Source organism: Rhinolophus sinicus, linkage group LG14, assembly GCF_036562045.2.
Source record: "Rhinolophus sinicus isolate RSC01 linkage group LG14, ASM3656204v1, whole genome shotgun sequence".
NCBI classification, from domain to species: Eukaryota; Metazoa; Chordata; class Mammalia; order Chiroptera; family Rhinolophidae; genus Rhinolophus; species Rhinolophus sinicus.
Window position 1 is genome coordinate 47,374,260 of NC_133763.1, and position 17,227 is coordinate 47,391,486.

Sequence of the window (17,227 nt, forward strand, 5' to 3'; positions counted from 1 at the left end):
GACAATAGGTAACATGATTGCAATTACAACAGTTCTGCCGACTCTGGGGCACGTAGCCATGGTAGGGTTTTCTCAGTGTGTGAAGTGGACTGGACTTGTCTGGACAGCAGATGGGACTCTCCAGGGCCCGGGGCTTAGCAGCATAGCCTTGAGTGAGGCCTCCCTGCTCACAGCTCCTGTCTCCCCTGCCTTAGCAGCACTCGGGGAGCAAGCGCGTTCTTAGGCTTCTCTAGTATTTTCCTTGCTATTTCATAATGCCATGTTCCATGTTGGGGTGGGGGCTTGGGAGACTACAGTGGACTATTTACTGCAAAGGAAAAGAAAGACTTGGATAGGAGATAGAATTCAGAGAATGAGAAGGCAGGTGTAGTGGATGGGGCCCCTGAGTCTCCCTCTTCTCTCCTGATATCTGGGGCTGTGTTTGTCCACATGGCCTCAGTGCATTCCCATGATGACATGGAACCAAGAGCACAGCAGTGAGACCCCCCCATCGGGGTGGCCCAGGCCCCAGGACAGCCCTGTTTCTGCAGTGCCTCACGGCAGATTCAGAGAGCGTTACTGTTTTTACACTGGGCTGCCAAGATTTCTGGGCCTCCTTTCAAACCCTTAAAAAAAGGCTCCTTTTCCTATGCTCTTTAACCAATTATACAGCATTGCCAAGAACCTATAATTTAATCATCCCTCCAGCCCTTGAGTAACTGGGGAGCGAGTCAGTAGCATTTGTTCTGGAGCATGAGGTTCCCAAAAAGATACTGCATTCTTCCAGTTCACTTTGTAAGCCACACAGATTCCTTATTCTTTCATGGATGGCCTTCCTCTAGATAATTTCTGAGGGAAAATGGTGGCAATAGTGTCAGAAAGTGTCTCGAAGCCCTCACTGTCCCCTGTGCATTTCTCTATCATGGCGCTTGTCACCTACTGAAATGATCTGTTTACACATTTGTGCCTCCTTTTGTCTCCTCTAAATTTCTCAAGAACAGGGACTATATCTTTTTTATTTCTGTGTAATAGGATGTTAAATTTAAACTCGCAACTGAAGTTCCAAGATAAAATAGATATTGTGCACTAAAGCGAGATACCACATCACTGAAGAATTTGAAAGGAATCTTTGACAGCCATTTCCATAATTCTTAGCCACCTCCATCAGATGGAGGATATAAAAATGTGTCCAGGGGAGGGAGAGAAGATTTGTGAAGCTATTTCCTTGAAGAGAAAAATGTTTTCTGTGCTCTGAGGACACATTCCTCCCCCCTCCCCCCAACATACAAATACAAAGCATGAAGTTGGGGTATGGTGGGGACCTCATGGACTAGAGCTTACATGACACTTGAGACATATAATGTGGTCTAGGGCAGGTCGGGGAGGGGGAAAGAGAGAGAGAGAACAGCTGTATTTGAAGGAAAGGAAAGGAATATGTGAGCTCGTCCAATAGGCCAGAGAGCCTAGAGCCATGGTGAGTCCTAACCAACAGGAATACCTGGGAGAGGGGACCTCAACATTGAGAGTCATGCGTGATGTGGACCTTCTGGGAGCCAGGGGCCGTGGGGACAGAAGCCCGCTGAAGGAGAGGCCAGGTTTTCATCACGCATTTCCCTACTGAAGGCACTTGAAAAGGTTAGAGGGAGATAAGATTTCACTTCGATTATTACCTGTTGGTCATATATTGGATCAATATACCCGTCACATTTGTTGCCCTAAGTGCCTGACTCATCCTAGCCATTTGATAAATGCCAAGCTGAGCTCATCTTCTACTGAACCAAAATGTGTTCATGAGGCAGCTCAACTGAATGGCAGTTCATATTTTCATTTCAGGGTTATGTCTCCTTAAATGACACTTTGGGAAAGATTTTATGTGAACAATTAAAACTGGCAACTAAATATGCGCATTTAGAAATTAGTTCTTATTCCATATACGTAGCATCTGGCTCCAGAGACATGATCCTATTGTAACCGACATAAAACCCAGACATCTTATGGTCTAGTTTTTGATAACATCACAGTCAAAGAAATAGCAGTCCGACAGAAAAGTTTAACTGAAACCAATGGACATCTAGGAAAACATGAAAAGGCGTTACATGGGTGATGCACAGCAAAACTTTTTTTTTTTTTTTTTAAATCCTCTTTCCCAACTTCTGTCCTTCTAATTAGCTCCCCACACTTCTTCCTTCTTGAAATTTCCTCGAAACTCTCTCTCTGAAATCCACTCCCTGGTCTCTTCTGCCTCACAGCCCCAAATCTGTTTTCTCCTCTCTCACCAGCAAATCCACTGTCCTCTCTTCTTTCTGTTAAAACCCTTTCCGTCTTCTCTGTGTGGTTTTCTTCATGGACTCATAACCGTGAGTTGGAGGGTAGAGAGACTTAGCAGAAACCACCAAGATTTTTCCGACGAGTTGGGTAGAGAAAAGGCTGTGAATATTTCACTGTTGTTCCCTGTGACTCCATAAAAGGGACACTTGACAAAGGGCAGCTCAAGAGTAAGAGGAACAACTGGCCTCTGTTTTACTACCTCTGGGTCTTTCTTTCTCCACGCCACAGTAACTCTCATTTTTAGCTTGATAATAAAGTGAAACTCTATAATTAAGACGTTCCTTTGATTTTGTTCCCCATTAAAATGCATAGTATAACATTTTATCTCGTTAGTCATTGATACCTGGGTATAGAAGAGTAGATTAGTTACTTGACTGAGAGTAGCGTTAGGTAGTAAATTAAGAAAAGGGAGGCTAAGACATGAGAAAGAAAATCTCAAAAATGAGAAAAAGTGAGATTAGATACTAAATCCGCCATTTTCTTTTTCAAAAACCTTAGCAGGAGTTAGTGCTGGTCACGGGAAAAGGCTTAGGCAGAATGATTACTCCGGCGAGTCTAGATGGCAGGTAGCAGTGGGTGTTGGTGCAACATTAGGGTGGGGAGAGGGGCACTGGGCTGTGTCTATTTATCCATCTCCTCTTGTAGCCTGCGCTCTCAATGATGGTAGGCCCGGTACCGTGTACATGATTGTAACCCTAAGAGCTCTGGTGCCAGGTACACACGGTAGATGTTCAATAAATATTTGTTACATGGATTCAGAACGTATGCAGGTCTTGTAGAAGTGTGCTGGCACACGGGAGGAACCCGATGCCGGGGGCCATGGCTATGAGGTTGTGGGACTCTGGGATAATCCCACAAGGCCAACCCCAGAACTGACGTAAGTTGTTGGCCGACAGATCCAAAATGTCAGCCTGCATCTCTGATACAGACAGACTCTCTGGAAGCTGAACCCACAGGGAAATGAACAATGGGACACGTGTGGCCGTGGCTTTGAATGCTTTGGCCTATTTTAAAGCCCAGGGTGTATGGATCTTGGTGCTTTTAAAAAGCTATCTTATTCCAGGGGGCAAGGCAACTTGGCAATGAAAGATGTAGACACGTCAGGTAAAGCTAGAGAGCTATGTGCTGCCATCAGTGTCCCTGCCGGGATCATCTTTTGCTCCTGATCACCTTTGATCTTCAAGGCTGTTCTGGGAGGTCCATTTATTGTCTTGGCTTCACAAGAGAAATGATGTGACTGTCATAGGAGCACACACAATACATTTGGAAAAGGAAGTCAGGTCAGGCCCATCTGGTTCCAAGTGTGTTACGCAGCTGCAGAGAAGTAGCAGTGTCCGTGCCCCTGCCTTTCCACTGCTCTCAGGGTGCTCAGTAGATGTTGTTAAGATAATCTGACGTTTATGCATAGAAGACAGATGAGCTGTGAGCACCTGAGAGGTGACAGGGCCTGTGCAGGCTCGTCCATATTTGCTTTCAGTGAGCCTGAGTCACAGACTTCCTTTCCGCTGACACCATGAGACATCAGAAAGGCTCGTTCTTACCCTTCCTACTAATTGCATGTTTGTAGCAACACGTTTGAGAGGCCAAGAGTTTCTTCTGTGGGCACGCTCGCTCTGGGCAGCGTCTTGCCCTGCAGGGCACAAAACTGTCAGGGTCCCATTTAATGTCACTGAAACTCCACCCGACTACAGGGAACCACTTTCATTCAATTAACTCTCTGCTCTCATGGGAAAAACCCTTTACCTTTCAGCTCTCATCTTCCACTCCCCCAGAGTATTAGATAATTCCTACCCACACCTAACACAGTTACACTGACGACCATTAGGGAGCGTGTGACTGACAGACAACCCAATTCAAGCCTCATCTTGTGGGAAGAATTCCAGACAGAGGAGCCGTGGAGAGGGGGAGAAATGTGGAGTGGAAGCACCAAGGATGTCATCCTGGCCCCGCGCTGTCTCGCTGCACTCTACCTGAATCTGACCTGCCCAACCATCCATCCTCTGTCTTGGACACGGGGCTGTGGCGCCCAGAGAGGAGCAACAAATTCCCATCTGGCTGAGTCCACCTTCTTTGTAGACAATGTGAGAGGCTTCCTGAGGCACAGGCAGGCAGGGCGAGTCCCCTCCCTGCGTTCAGATTAGCTTAACACCCCTCGCAGTTGTAAGCCAATTACATGATCACCTATGACCTGGGGCGGTAATAATACCCTGAACAGATGAACTAATTAGTAATTACAATAATGAGAGGGCAGGCAAAATAATACCCATGTTTACTTAGGCTCTGTCACTGGAGGAATAGGGGGAGAACCATTGATGTCACCTCACGAATCCTCCCTACACTCTCATGAAGGAGAAAAGGGCAGAGGTTAATTACAAAAAAGCCTGTGTGGAGGAAGGTTAATCATGGAAGATTGACTGTAGAAGGGGAAGCTCTGAGAAATGTGATGATTTGGGTATGAGAGATGGCGGGCATTCCCGGGAAGGGAAATCCCATCCTGCCCTTGCTCTCCTGGGCATTTGCTCAGCCCCGATGTTGCTCTGGGCTCCCACATTAATGTGCTTTTCTTTCTACTCACGACTTCTGTACTTTTGTGGTTACTCTAGCCCCTGGTTTCCCAAAGTGTGTCCTGAGGTGTGCTCATCAGTATTATTTTAAAAAGGGTTACATTTTCGTAACATTGGGTCAATCGCAATCAAACAGATTTCTTTAACTTTAGAACTTTGATTCGTCAATTACATAGTGAATGTCCCAGGGTATATAGTAGGTTGAACCATTTGAAATAATCATTTTTGGAGGTCACCATCAATTGAATGTTGGCAATTTCATGCGGCCCAATCTAATACGGTTCAGCGCTTTCAACCAACTGTGCGTGACTACAGAATGTGCTGGAGAAAACTGTGCTGCAGTGTCAGCGTCCTCAGAACTCACCTTGGGAAGCACTGTCTTAGGTACTTAAATACTGACTCTTGGGTACTTGACTCCTGCCTGTCCTTGGACCCCACGGTGCTCAGTTGTGACTGGATAATGGACTGAGCAGACAGCGGGGGGCAGGTCGCTGAAGGACTCCTGCTGGGCGGGAAGGCTGAGATTCCAGGAAGCGAGGCCCAACATGGCGTTTCCCGACCCAGGAAAAGTCTAGAACCACACGTTACTGTGCAGCCTCTCAACTGTTGCCGCATTGAGGTACACGGATTCTTTTAGCTATCAAATTGCTTTAAAATGTTTAGTTTCAGTTCACCTAAATTCAATGGACGAAGCAGAATAGGAAAGGATACACACTCCATTCATAACTATGTAAAAATTATTTGCAGTTGCGTTTGAAAGGACAAACACAAAAAAGAAAATAGTCATGTACAATGGTAGAACCATGGATGACTTTTTGTTTCCTCTTCTCAAAGTTTCTTTAAACATTATATTGCTTCACGGTTTTATATATATAATGTATTATATATTATATATACACACGTATAACACCATATATATGTATATATGTGTATATATATATATATATATATATATATATATATATATAAAACACTGTATATATATACATATATATATATAAAACACTGTATATATATACATATATATATATAAAACACTGTATATATATACATATATATATATATATATACATATATATATATATATATATACATATATATATATTAAAGAATATCCTCTGGGAAAATCCTTATGTCCCCTCTCCCCATTCCTTCCAGATAGGAGAGTATGTCAAGGAGAAGGTGACCTTCCAGCCAGGAATTTGGTAAATTATGTTCCTCTGGCCACCTCACTGAGCTGGGTGGAGTCAGATACCTGAGAGATGGGTAAAGGGTTACCCCTTGACTGGTCCCTCTGCTGCCCGTCCAGACAAAGGGCCTGCCCACCCACATAGTTCCCCAAATCTACAGGCATCCCCAGCACCCATGGCTACTTTCTAAAGTCTGCATTTAAGTTGGTTATGTGACGTTTCCAACAGGCTCCTGTCACAACGCTATTTATAAGTGATGACTCGTTTCTCAGCAAGGCCTCAAAAAGCTGTTCAATCCTAATGTTTCAGGAATACTATACGTGTATAATGGGAAAGGAAAATAGAAAATATTACTGTCATAAGCTCACAATTCTGGCTAGAGTATATAGACTTTTGTGGGCTAACTTGGGAATCCAGCTCTCATTTATAGAGCTGTGTCCATGGGAAGACGCCTTCCTAGCTTGCTAAGCCCCTTAGCAGCCTGTGGTAGAGGGTGAGGTTGTCTGTGCCAGGAATTCCTCCGTCTGGGCCTTCAGGCACAGCCTGGGCTGCAGGAGAGACTCCCTGGGCAGCAGCTTTGTGGACCAGACAACAACTGAGAAATACTGCTCTGCCCCGTGCTTCGTGGGGACTCCCTCTACGGGAGGGATGTTCTGGACCCCTGCTTCCTCTTCCCGTCTCACTCCCAGCTCTGGGCCAGCAGTGACACAGCAGGGGCTGGGAACATGACTGGCTTTGGCTGAATGGCCATGACCCTCTATTAAGGTCTTTAGTCAAAGAGTCCCTGACCCAAGGCCACCAGGAGGACACTATGACATCCCCATCGATGCTAGCTGCTTCTTTCTTAGCTGCAAAGAGAATCCCCAAGGCTTGGTTTCTCTTCACAAAAGGGAAGACAGAAGGAAGGGACAGGAGGCGGTTTGGCTGGAGAGATTCCTGGTCTGACTGCCCGCCCAGGGCTTCCACCAACCTGCCCGGAAACCTTACTCCAGGCTTAGGGCTCCTCTGGGGCGTAGAAGAGACTCCCTCCCAGTGAGCACGTGCTAGTACGTGACTGACAGGACTGGAACCCAACCCCAAAGCTGTGCCAACCACTTTACAGGGTTATTGTCCCTATACTATGATATTCTGTTCCTGGACCCGGCAGCTTTTGGGCAAAGGGTAGAGCCAATCGTCAGATACAGGAAACACGTGAAAGGAGGCGTCCGCACGGCAGAGGCAAATCCCCTGGAAGCAGAGCCTGGTGGTTTGGAGTCGTGTGGGCAGCAGCGCAGGGAGGCGGCTAACACCGGCCCAGGGACCAGGCGTAGAGAAGCAGAGACCAGCTCCTGGAGACCCGGCCAGGGTCACAGAGGGAGGGGGTGGGGGCCTCAGGCGAGTGTTGTGTCGTAGAGACCAAGAGAGAACGTGTTTCAAGAAGGAGGGGCATCTGTGCGAATGCCATTGTGAAGAAAACAACAGAGATGTCAGAGTCAGATGCGACATTGACAGGAGCAACGTCTGGGTAGAGTGCGGACAGGATCCAACCAGAGTGAGCTGAGCAGAGAATCATAATGGAAGAGTATGCGGTTTGCAGAAAGTGTCTGCTAAGTGCTTGGTGTGTACTAACCCACGGCATTCTTACACTCTTTATGGCGTAAATAAGATCATCCTCATTTAACATATGCGGAACCCAGGCACAGAAAGGATAAATAACCTCCCCAGGCCACCGGGCTGGAAAGTGGCAGAGCTGGGATAGTAAGTACCCTGGCAGCCTGGCTCACGTCCATGCTGGGAACCCCCCTCCCTCCCTTCCATCACGCCCAGTAAGGTCAGTAGCTGCAGGCAGCTCTTCCTACAAGTTTGCTGAGAAGGGAAAACAGAGCTGGGACGTTCCCAGAGAGGCTGTGAGGCTGAGACGGGTTTTCTTCTAAGATGGAAAACACTGATGACGGACGGGCTGCATGCTGCCGGGATAACAGAGGAGCAGAGGGCGATGGATGATTCTGGCTGCAGAGGTGACATGGAGTGGATCCAGGGTGCAGAGGGGTGGCCCTTTGATAGCAGCTGGGCTCGTCCTCTGGTACGAGGAAGGGGGAAGAGAAAAAGGGCACAGAGGAGGGGAGCAGGTAGTTTGGGAAGTGAAAACATGAAGGAGCGGCTGTCTGCTGGCTCCTATTTTCTCAGTGAAGGATAAAGCAAGATAATCATCTGAGACTCAGGCAGGAGTTGGGGGGGGGTGCTTGTGATAGGACTGAGGAGAAAAGAGGTGTGAAATGGCCATTTTGGGGGGCGGGGCACGGGGTGGGGGAGCGGAAGAGAAAACCTGAGCAGCCTATAGGAAGCTAAAGGAGACAATTCAGTACCTCTCAATTTTATGGATGTTCTCTCAGTTTCTGAAATCTTTCATGGTTTTTAGTCTATGAAATTTTTCATTCTCAATCTGCAGAAAAGGAAAGGGGGAAGTGCCTGCCCTTTCTCCCATTACTGCTGTGCGGGGAGCAGTAGAAGACATTTGGAAGTGATGTGCTAGTAAATCTGAACCATTCCAGGCGGCTGGTTTGGGGCTGTGGAAAGCTAATAGCACCTGCAGGAACTTCATGGTTTTCCCCTTTGTTTTCATCAAGGCCCATCTGTTCCCTCCTTAGAACAGTTCTTAAGGAGAAATGGGAAGTGATAAATGATCCTGGGTGACGTTTATCTCTGTCTGGATTAAATCTTTGTGCTTTCCCATAGGAGTCAGGAGCCCAGAGAGAACGCTAGGCAGTCGCCCCCGCCCCATGCCCGGCCCCCCAGTTTCTGATGCAGGAGGTGGAAGGTGGGCCTGGGACTCTGCATTTCTCCCAGGTTCAGGTGACCCTGCTGCTGGCCAGTGGCCCTGCTTTGAGTTTGGAGTCAACGTCACCACCTCCATCAGCAGGGACTGTCCCATGTCTCACACAAGGAATAGAAAAGAAGGTATCGTACGTCCACCGAAATCCCACAATCCGGACCCAGCGGTCCCTTAAACCCAGCTGCTCCTGTCCCATTATTCTCTCCCTCCCTCCAAGTCACCTTGTCTGTCTGTGAGGACCATGGGAGGGAATCTCTGAGAAGAGTCACTAACACACAAAGTGCTAATGTGCAAGGTGTGCTCTGAACGCCCCCCCTCGTGCCTGTACAAACTCACAGTCTTCACAACAACTCTACGAGGGAGGTGCTATGCTCGCCCCAATTCACTGAGGAGGAAATGCAGACAGGAGGTTAAGCAACCTACTTGCGGTCCCTCACCTAGGAAGTGGGGAGCTGCAATATGTGCACAGATCAGACTGATTCCTGCATCCACGTTAGTTCCACTTCCTCCTATGTCAAAGGGACATGTGGCTGAAGCTTTGGTCTCTCAGATTTGGGGATCCTCGATGTGGGGTGCATCGTGGCCGGCTGGCGTCCCACGCAGGTTTTAGCTAAGGTCACTGGGCGATATAGGATCATTGAAAGAGCTCTGTTCTGTCCTTTCTTTTTTAACTGCATGACCCTTGGGCAAGTTGCACAGTTTATTCTTATTATCACAGAGATGAGATGAAGGGCTGTACTGACTTTCTGAATTTTCAGGCTCTGAGAGTATATTATTCTCACTGAGTTTCAGTCACGTCCTACTCCTGCCTTCACTCCTGTGGAACAGCGACCTGAAACAACAGATGGGGGTGGATAACTCGGGGGCTCCAGCCTGCTCTGGGACAGCCCCCCCTTCCTCTTCCTCAGACCTCTTCTGCCCTGGCCGTCACTGGTCCCTGAGGAAGTGAGGACGTGATGAGATGGATCCTGCTTTCAGTGGCTGGGGATGGAGCAGAGCTGATGAGAAAGATAATTTCCTAGTAAAAGTCAGTATAAGGGTCTAGGTAGGAACTTGTTGGTTGCTGCTTTGCCTTTGGCTGGCTGGGAGGCTTTGAGCAAGTCCTCTTGCCTCAACATTTGTATCTGTGAAATGGGGATAATTAGTAAGAGTGTGGGGCCATTGAGCTCATTTCCCATTCCCATTGGTCACAGCTTCCCAGCTCCCACTGCCCCAGGGGGCTGAGGCTCTTGATGTCAGGAAGATGGAGACACTGACCCTTGTTCACAGGATCCCAGACTCACCTCACCAGCCTCAGTGCTCCTCACTGCAGGGCCACACCTGCCTTCTAAACCCTAGTCATGTTCGGGTCTACAGAAGGATTGTCCGAGATGCATGCACAACAAAAGGAGGGGTGGACTTGATTTTGTTTTCAAACCAAGAATCTGGAGGACTCTCTGAGTATTCCCCAGGGAGTTGTTAGAGCTAACTGCCTTTAAGAGACCCCTGTGGCCATTCATCCAAAGTATATCCTCACTAGGGCACCTGTTTCAGGAGCCAGTGGAGTCTTGGAGCTGAAGTTAACAAATTCTTACAGACAGCCAACCACATATCAGGCATCGCACAGCGAGCTGTCAGTAGAGACTCTAGCAATAGCTCTTAGAATGTGCCAAGCATGTAATCATCACATGTGACTCACGTGACTCTGGGAGCTAGGTTCTATTGTCAGCCCCATTTTAGATGGGGAAAGTAAGGCTCCTAGAGGTTAGGCGTTCAAGGTGACGTGAGGATTTGAACCCAGGCAGTCTGATTCCAGAGCCCAGAGACGCAGCCATGGTGCTATGTGTCCCTCCAACAATGAACATGACAGAAGCCAGACCCTCCCAACCCCACTAACAGGCACCAGGAATAGATGCTCGTCAACGTGGCCGACTGGAAACATAAAAGGAGCAATTAATTGCAACTAGAAAGATCCAGGGAGACTTCAAAGTGGAAGCGGCAAGAAACGAGTAGCATTGCCAGAGGTGAAGATGGGGAAAGTGCAGCATGCTTAGAAGGTAATGTCCTCCCGATGGAGGCAGGAACACGGGGGCCACCTGATGAAGATGTGAAATTTATCTCATTTCCAGCTTCCTGTCCTGTTCATGGGAATGGGTTCTGAAGGCCCTGGAAGCCTCAGATTTCATAGGTTCAGAGAGTCTGAAAGTTGGACCCATCTTCTTATATCTCAGTGGGGTTTCAAGTGTCAGCATGGCCTATGCTGGGATCCTCCCCATGCCAGGCCTGTGGAGATTTTCGCACCAGGCGCACTTTCATTCTGTTGCCAAGCATCATTTTCCCTGGCCACCACGGTCTGGCATGTCGGACCCAGGCACCAGCTTGAAAACTTGGGGCAACGGGAAACCAACATCCCTGAGCCTCGCTTGTTCTAGGATCCCTCATTCCTCACTTCCTCCACCTTCCTCGGCTCAGCAGATTCCTGCTCCTTCTCCGCCAGTGGCTTTCTTCATCAATCCCATTGTCACTGGTCATTTCCCCAAATCTTAAATGCTCCAAAGAGATCTCTACAGCTAGAAGAGCCAGAATGGGACAGATAAAGACTCCAGAGGAAAGGAAGGGAGGAAGGAAGGAAGGAAGGAAGGAAGGAAGGAAGGAAGGAAGGAAGGAAAAAAGGCAGGGAGGGATGGAAGGAAGGAAGGAAGGAAGGAAGGAAGGAAGGAAGGAAGGAAGGCAGGAAGGAAGGGTAATATTTTGAAATCCATGCCAACTGGGCCTCGCTTCTGCTTTAACCACGCCTCTGCTTTCTGGAAGGAGAGCTACCACACGTTACAGCTGATTCTCGCTGCTGACAGCTCACTCGGTGCAGCCATGAGCCCTCCTTTAGCCTAAACTCAGAGGATTCTCACCCCATCTTGGCCTCGTTTGGGTACAGGGGCTCCTTGGCATCATGTCCGCCTCACTTTCTGGGCAAAGCCACATGCGTTACGCTTAAATGCTGCAAAGGTCATAGTGTCGTGTGGCTTGCATCTCCCCATCAGCCCCGGGATTGTCCGGGCTGGATGACACCCCTCCAGCCCTGCGTGCGCCAGGAAACGCTGCTCTGGTGACATCTCTGAGACTTCCGTAACCCGGTCTCTTCCTACCTCTCCTGCCATTTACTCCCAGCTCTGTGTTCGTCTCCACTTCCTCTGCCCACCACTGAATGTGGGTGTTCTTCAGTTTCCCATCCCTGGCCCCTTGCTCCTCGCCTTAGACGCATCCCAGGGCCTGCACTGGATGACTGATGTGGCCAGGCGTGGCCTCTCCCAGGTTCAGCCTCAGGCCTCACACTACCTGCCGAGCGTCTCCACCTGGACGTCCCAGGGGAACCTCCAATTCCACACGTGCCCACGCGAACTAACCCTTCCCTCCCTTCCCTCCTCCCCAACTCACGCAGTCCAGTCCAGAAACATGGGGGTCCCCCTTTGCCTCTCCACTCATTCTCTGCACTGCCCTACCTGCCCCTCCATCCATTTGTCACATGTCACCAATTTCAAGTCCTGAATGTTTCTGGAATGGATTGTGTCCCTCTGGATCCCAGCTGTCACCCTCTGCTCTGCGTCCTTATTGTTCCCTGTGCTTCTGACTGCAGCTGTTTTCCTGCTCCTCTCCTTGTGTCCTGGCTCACGGCCCTCGCGTCTGTCCTCCACACTGTCTCTGGAGCAATCGCCTCAGATGAGACCTCTTGCTGGAGAGCCTTCCATGGCGCCTCCTCACCCTCAAGTCTGCAAATAAGGCCCAGCGTGCGCTGGCTCGGCTTCTCCAGTCTCATCGCATGCTCCCTGCCTGAGACTCCATGCTCTGTGGTGATGCAGCATAGCTTGTAGCTTTCAGACACCCCATTATGATTCTTCATGAGTTTTGTTCTGTAGTCTTCTCCTTTCCTTTCCTCCCCTCCCCTCCCCTCCCTTCTCCTCTCCCCCCTTCCTCTTCCTCTTCCCAGTTCCAGTCCTGTCCTCTCCTATCCCCTCTGCCTAGAGGGTCCTTCCCACCCTTCTTTACCTGGATCTCGCTAACTCATCCTTCACTACATAGCCGAGCCATCCCCTGGCTCAGGACACCTTCCCCAAAGCCTGCTCAGCCTGCCCTGATTGTCTTACGATGTACGAACAGCGTTACGGAAGTATCTGTCTGGGAGTCTTTCCCCGTTAGCGTCTTCGTCACGTTTGCCCAGTTGCCAGTGCAGTGTGCAGCACACAGTAGGTGCTCAGTTAATGTTGTTGACCCGAATGTAAGCCCTTCAGCGCAGGGACCATGGCTTGTCCACACTTGGACTTCTAACAGTCACTCGCCAGCTGTCCCGTGGGTGACCACTGTCCCCACTGCCAGCCATGATGGGAACAGGGGAGGAGAGTGCTGACCACAAGCTCCTAAATGTACCAGGGGTCACACCGGCATTCCACCCTGGTGGCACACACTTGAGCACGAGACTTGACGGTATGAAGCTCGTAGGTGATTATTTAAGAGAGCAATCTACTGGGTCTGCAGAGGACGGCAGGCCCTCTCATGAGCGCTCCCACCCCACAACGGTCGTGATCACCCCCATGAAACGTATTGCTATGAATTAAGGAAATTACGGCAAAGAAAGAGGGTTTGTGGGGGCCCAGAGCGGACACCAGGTTCCCCCAGGTGGGCTCCCCCTGCTTCCCCAGGCCGAGCTCTCCAGACCCTGCTTCCCACCCAGCCGGCCCTTTGACCCTCTTCCTGGCGGCCCCTTTGCACAAAGGACCTGCTGCCCTTGTGGCCTGTCGCTTTTGCACCGTAGAGTGTGACTAGCTAAGCTGGCAACAAGGGGAGCCTCTGTTGACTCCGATGGGTCTCTAGAGGGTGGGGGACCCACGATTTGAACGCCCACCTCCTGCTAACCCTCCTGCACAACCCGTCAAGCTGGTTGTGGTGTGTTCTTAGAAAGCCCACATACCCTTGCTCAGAACAACAGAGCTGCTTGTGGCCTGAGGAGTGTCTCACACCTGTGGAACCAGGAGTGGAGGTGTGGGGGGCAGAGGATGGGGCTGGGATGGCAGGGAGGGGCAGCATGGCGCCGGTGGGGGAGAGGGGTGGGGTGTCAGACGTAGGGAGAGTGGACTTCAGTGCTGCTCTGCCTCTTCCACTCTGTGTGGCCTTGACCACATGACTTAGCTTCTCTGAGGTGGTAATGAACCCTCCCAGGCTGCGGTGAGCATTAAAGGAGGCTACTGTATGGCCTTAGCCCAGGGCGTGGAGATAGAAGGTGCTGGCAAAACAGGGGTTCCTCTGACGTGGGTGCCTTTTGGGGCATTCTCACAGGGCAGGAAAGTCCAAATGGAAGCCACCCCACCACCAGCACCACCTGGTGCTTTTCTAGAGCAGAGTGTCCTCCTTGTGGGGCACAGGAAGTGGGGTGCTACCCAGCAGCCCTGCCGACCATGCAGAGTCCCCACCCCTGTGTGGGACTGGCCGCGCCAGGTGCCCACAAGGGAGAGCGCTGACGGTTTTTTAAAGGAAGAGAGTTCTCGGCTGCCCCTGGGCAGTAGCTTTCTCTCAGTCTCTTCACAAACTTTTCCCTGTTAATCTGGGATTTCCTCTCCTTTCTCCCTTTTCCCCGTTTCACTGGAAAAGACACAAAAACCCCTGGAACGGACAAACACCAGTCTTCCCAAACACTATCAGGAATTGTGAGGAAATCGAATCACCAACATTTCAGGAAAACCCTTCCTTCACTTCCCGTTTCTTTCCTTCTGGAAAGGAAGTCCTGAGGGGAAAGGAGGCAACTAGAGGCAGCTAAGTGAGCGGAGCAACATGTGCAGGAGGGGAATTCGTTCTTCTTCATCTCGGGGAAGTGAGGCTGGTCCCATAAGCCCTCCCCCCTCCCCCTCCCCCCCCAGCCCCCTCTCCCCCCCCCCCAGCATTTGGCTCTCCATCCTTCCAGTTCTGCCGTCGCTCGCACAATAGCATTTTACACGGTCCACTTGCCCCCCTTCTCCTGTTGCTTCTTTCTATGTCCCTCCCCAGCCCCCAGGGTGGGCTGACGCTGGCCAGACACACAGGTCTGTTTCCTCAGCAGCAGCATCGGGGGCTCCCCTCCAAGGAGCCCCCAGGAAGACTGGGGACCCATCCTGGAGCTGGGGTTGGAGGGGGGCGTTGGTGTAAATTATACTCAGCAGGACTGACACATCCCACCCACAACGCAGAGACGAAGCATGCTCACCTCCCTCATCCTGGGGGCTACAGAGAGGGTCCCCCGCCTTCCACCCATCAGCAGTCATTGGATCCCTCGCTTCCCACACCAGACAGCCCCGTGCCACCCTGCTCGGTGCCCCCACGAGAGCCTTGATGTCTCTGTGGAGCTCCCAGCCTGGCACACACGGTCCTCGGTCCAGAGCTGCCCCAGCAGGTGTCAGCCCCTTATGGCAGAAAGCCAGCCTCACCCTGAGCGGGTGCCCCACATGGCTGGGTGTGACGTTGAGTTCAGTTAGCCTCTTGTCTGACCAAGCTCCCGCCAGCCCAACGCTGGATCAGATAAGGGTACAGGTGGGGACCTATGAGATGGCCCAGAGGTCCTCAGCATCCCCAAAGACAGCCCTGCTCCCTTCACCTGTAAGGATAGGAAAGTGTACACTACCTCCAGAAGATGACCTGCCCCAGGGACGCCATGGCGAGGGGAAGCGTCCCTTCCCGCAGCGCTGGGTGCTGGGCTGAGTGGAGCTGCCGCTGCCCTCCAGGTGCCGTGACTCACAGCCAGCGCGGCTGTGCTGGTCTTAAATAGTGTTCCGGGGCTGGGAGTGGTGCATGCAGCTGTGGACGGCTCAGGTATGAGGAAACAGCCCTGCCGTGCAGAGGTCCCAGCCAGCCAGGGGGGCCAGGCGTGCACAGCTGCCTTTCCAAGCCTTGACCTGGGGAGAAGGTGGGACAGAAATGCTTCCCATGCCCCCCGCTTCAGGGCTGGCCTTCTGCACACGCCTGCCTGTTCCTCCTGAGACTGCAAGGGAACGCTGGCGGTGAAGATTTAATCTCCAAATCAGAGGGGCCTGGGACAGCTCAAAGTGTCAGCAGGCTGGGAGGCTGGGAGTCGCTCAGACAGAGGCTGGTTCCCACGGGTGGGGTTTCTCGTGGGGGACATTCATGCTGAGAGACCTCAGGAAGGTTGGGAGACAAAATGACAGGAGTGCTGAGTTTGTCACTCAGCGCTGAGCTCGCCGCAGGCACTGAGCCTGCCCAGCTGGCAGAGCACATCTCTCCTGGCTTCAGCTCAGGGCAGGGGCAGCGGGTCTGCCCTGCCCACCTCACGAGGATTTTGAGACTCCAACAGGGCACGGAATGTGCATTGCATAGAAGCTCTTGCTTCGATGTAATGTGATGTGGGTTTGAAAAGCTAGTCTCTGACATTTCATCCAACACTCAGATTTTCGATGAGACAGGACGTTCTTCAGGCATAAAACAATGTTTCCGCCGTTCCCTCCATACCCGGGGAGCATCTGGATAGTACATGTGCCCTGACTGGCTGCTGGTTCACAGGCTGCGGCCGGACTGACTGTTTGTTTCGGAGTGAAGGTCCCCAGGACTTAAGTAGGATGTTGGCTGGAGTTAGCGTGGGGTACAGCTGGGAAAGGGAGAGGCTAGAGGGGAGGCAAAGGTCTTCAGAGTCAGCCAGAGCCGGGTCGCAATCCTGGGCTCCTAGTTCATCACGTGACTCTGAGGAAAGCACCTTTCTTCACAACATCTCTTCCTGAGTTGAAGTGGGGAGTAGATGAGAGGGGCCCCTGTGCCTCCCCTTTCCCCAGAGTAAGTAAAGGCGTGACTCCTGGAACCTACAAAGCTCCCATGCTAACTGGACCCATCCCCGGCTGGTGTGGCCGGGAAATGAGAGCATTGATTCCGATAATTCTTGTACCTTTAACAAAATTCCAATACATTTTCACCTCACCCCATAGACGCAGGGTTTCTGCCCACTTTTCAAGGAGCCTTAGAAAGAGCAGCCCTACCCCAGACACCCCAGAGCAGAGTCCCTGAGACCCTCCTCCAGTCCTCCATGGTCGCTACAGGGTGGGCTAAGGAGAGCCCTGGAGGAAAAAGCGAGGCAACCACTAGATGCCGCTGAGTGAGAGAGAAGGTGACTGAAGGGCAGCTTCTGTCAGGGGATGGCTGGAAGAGCCCACTGCCACGAGGCCAGCTCCATCAGGCAGGGACAGAGAGCGAGCGAAAGTCTTCTGCTGCCTCTGGAGAAGCGAAGGGACGTGGCTCTGGTTCTGGCCCCAAAACCTGAAGAGCAGTGCTCATAAAATAATGGGAAAATCATTGCAAAGCACCAGACCAATACCGCAAAATGGTAGAATAACATAAATATGCGTGCACGCGTG

At 51.0% G+C, this 17,227-nt stretch overlaps 1 protein-coding gene across 1 annotated transcript in view; it reads right to left on the reverse strand.

Moving 5' to 3' along the window:
• The window catches only part of VTCN1 (V-set domain containing T cell activation inhibitor 1), a 49,344-nt gene extending 33,725 nt beyond the window's left edge, over positions 1–15,619 (reverse strand). Inside the window, exon 1 of the mRNA XM_019730569.2 lies at positions 15,493–15,619. Within this exon, the coding sequence (XP_019586128.2) occupies positions 15,493–15,524 (32 nt within the window). The 5' untranslated portion in view covers positions 15,525–15,619. The remainder of the gene's footprint in view (positions 1–15,492) is intronic.
• Positions 15,620–17,227: the final 1,608 nt, after the last annotated feature.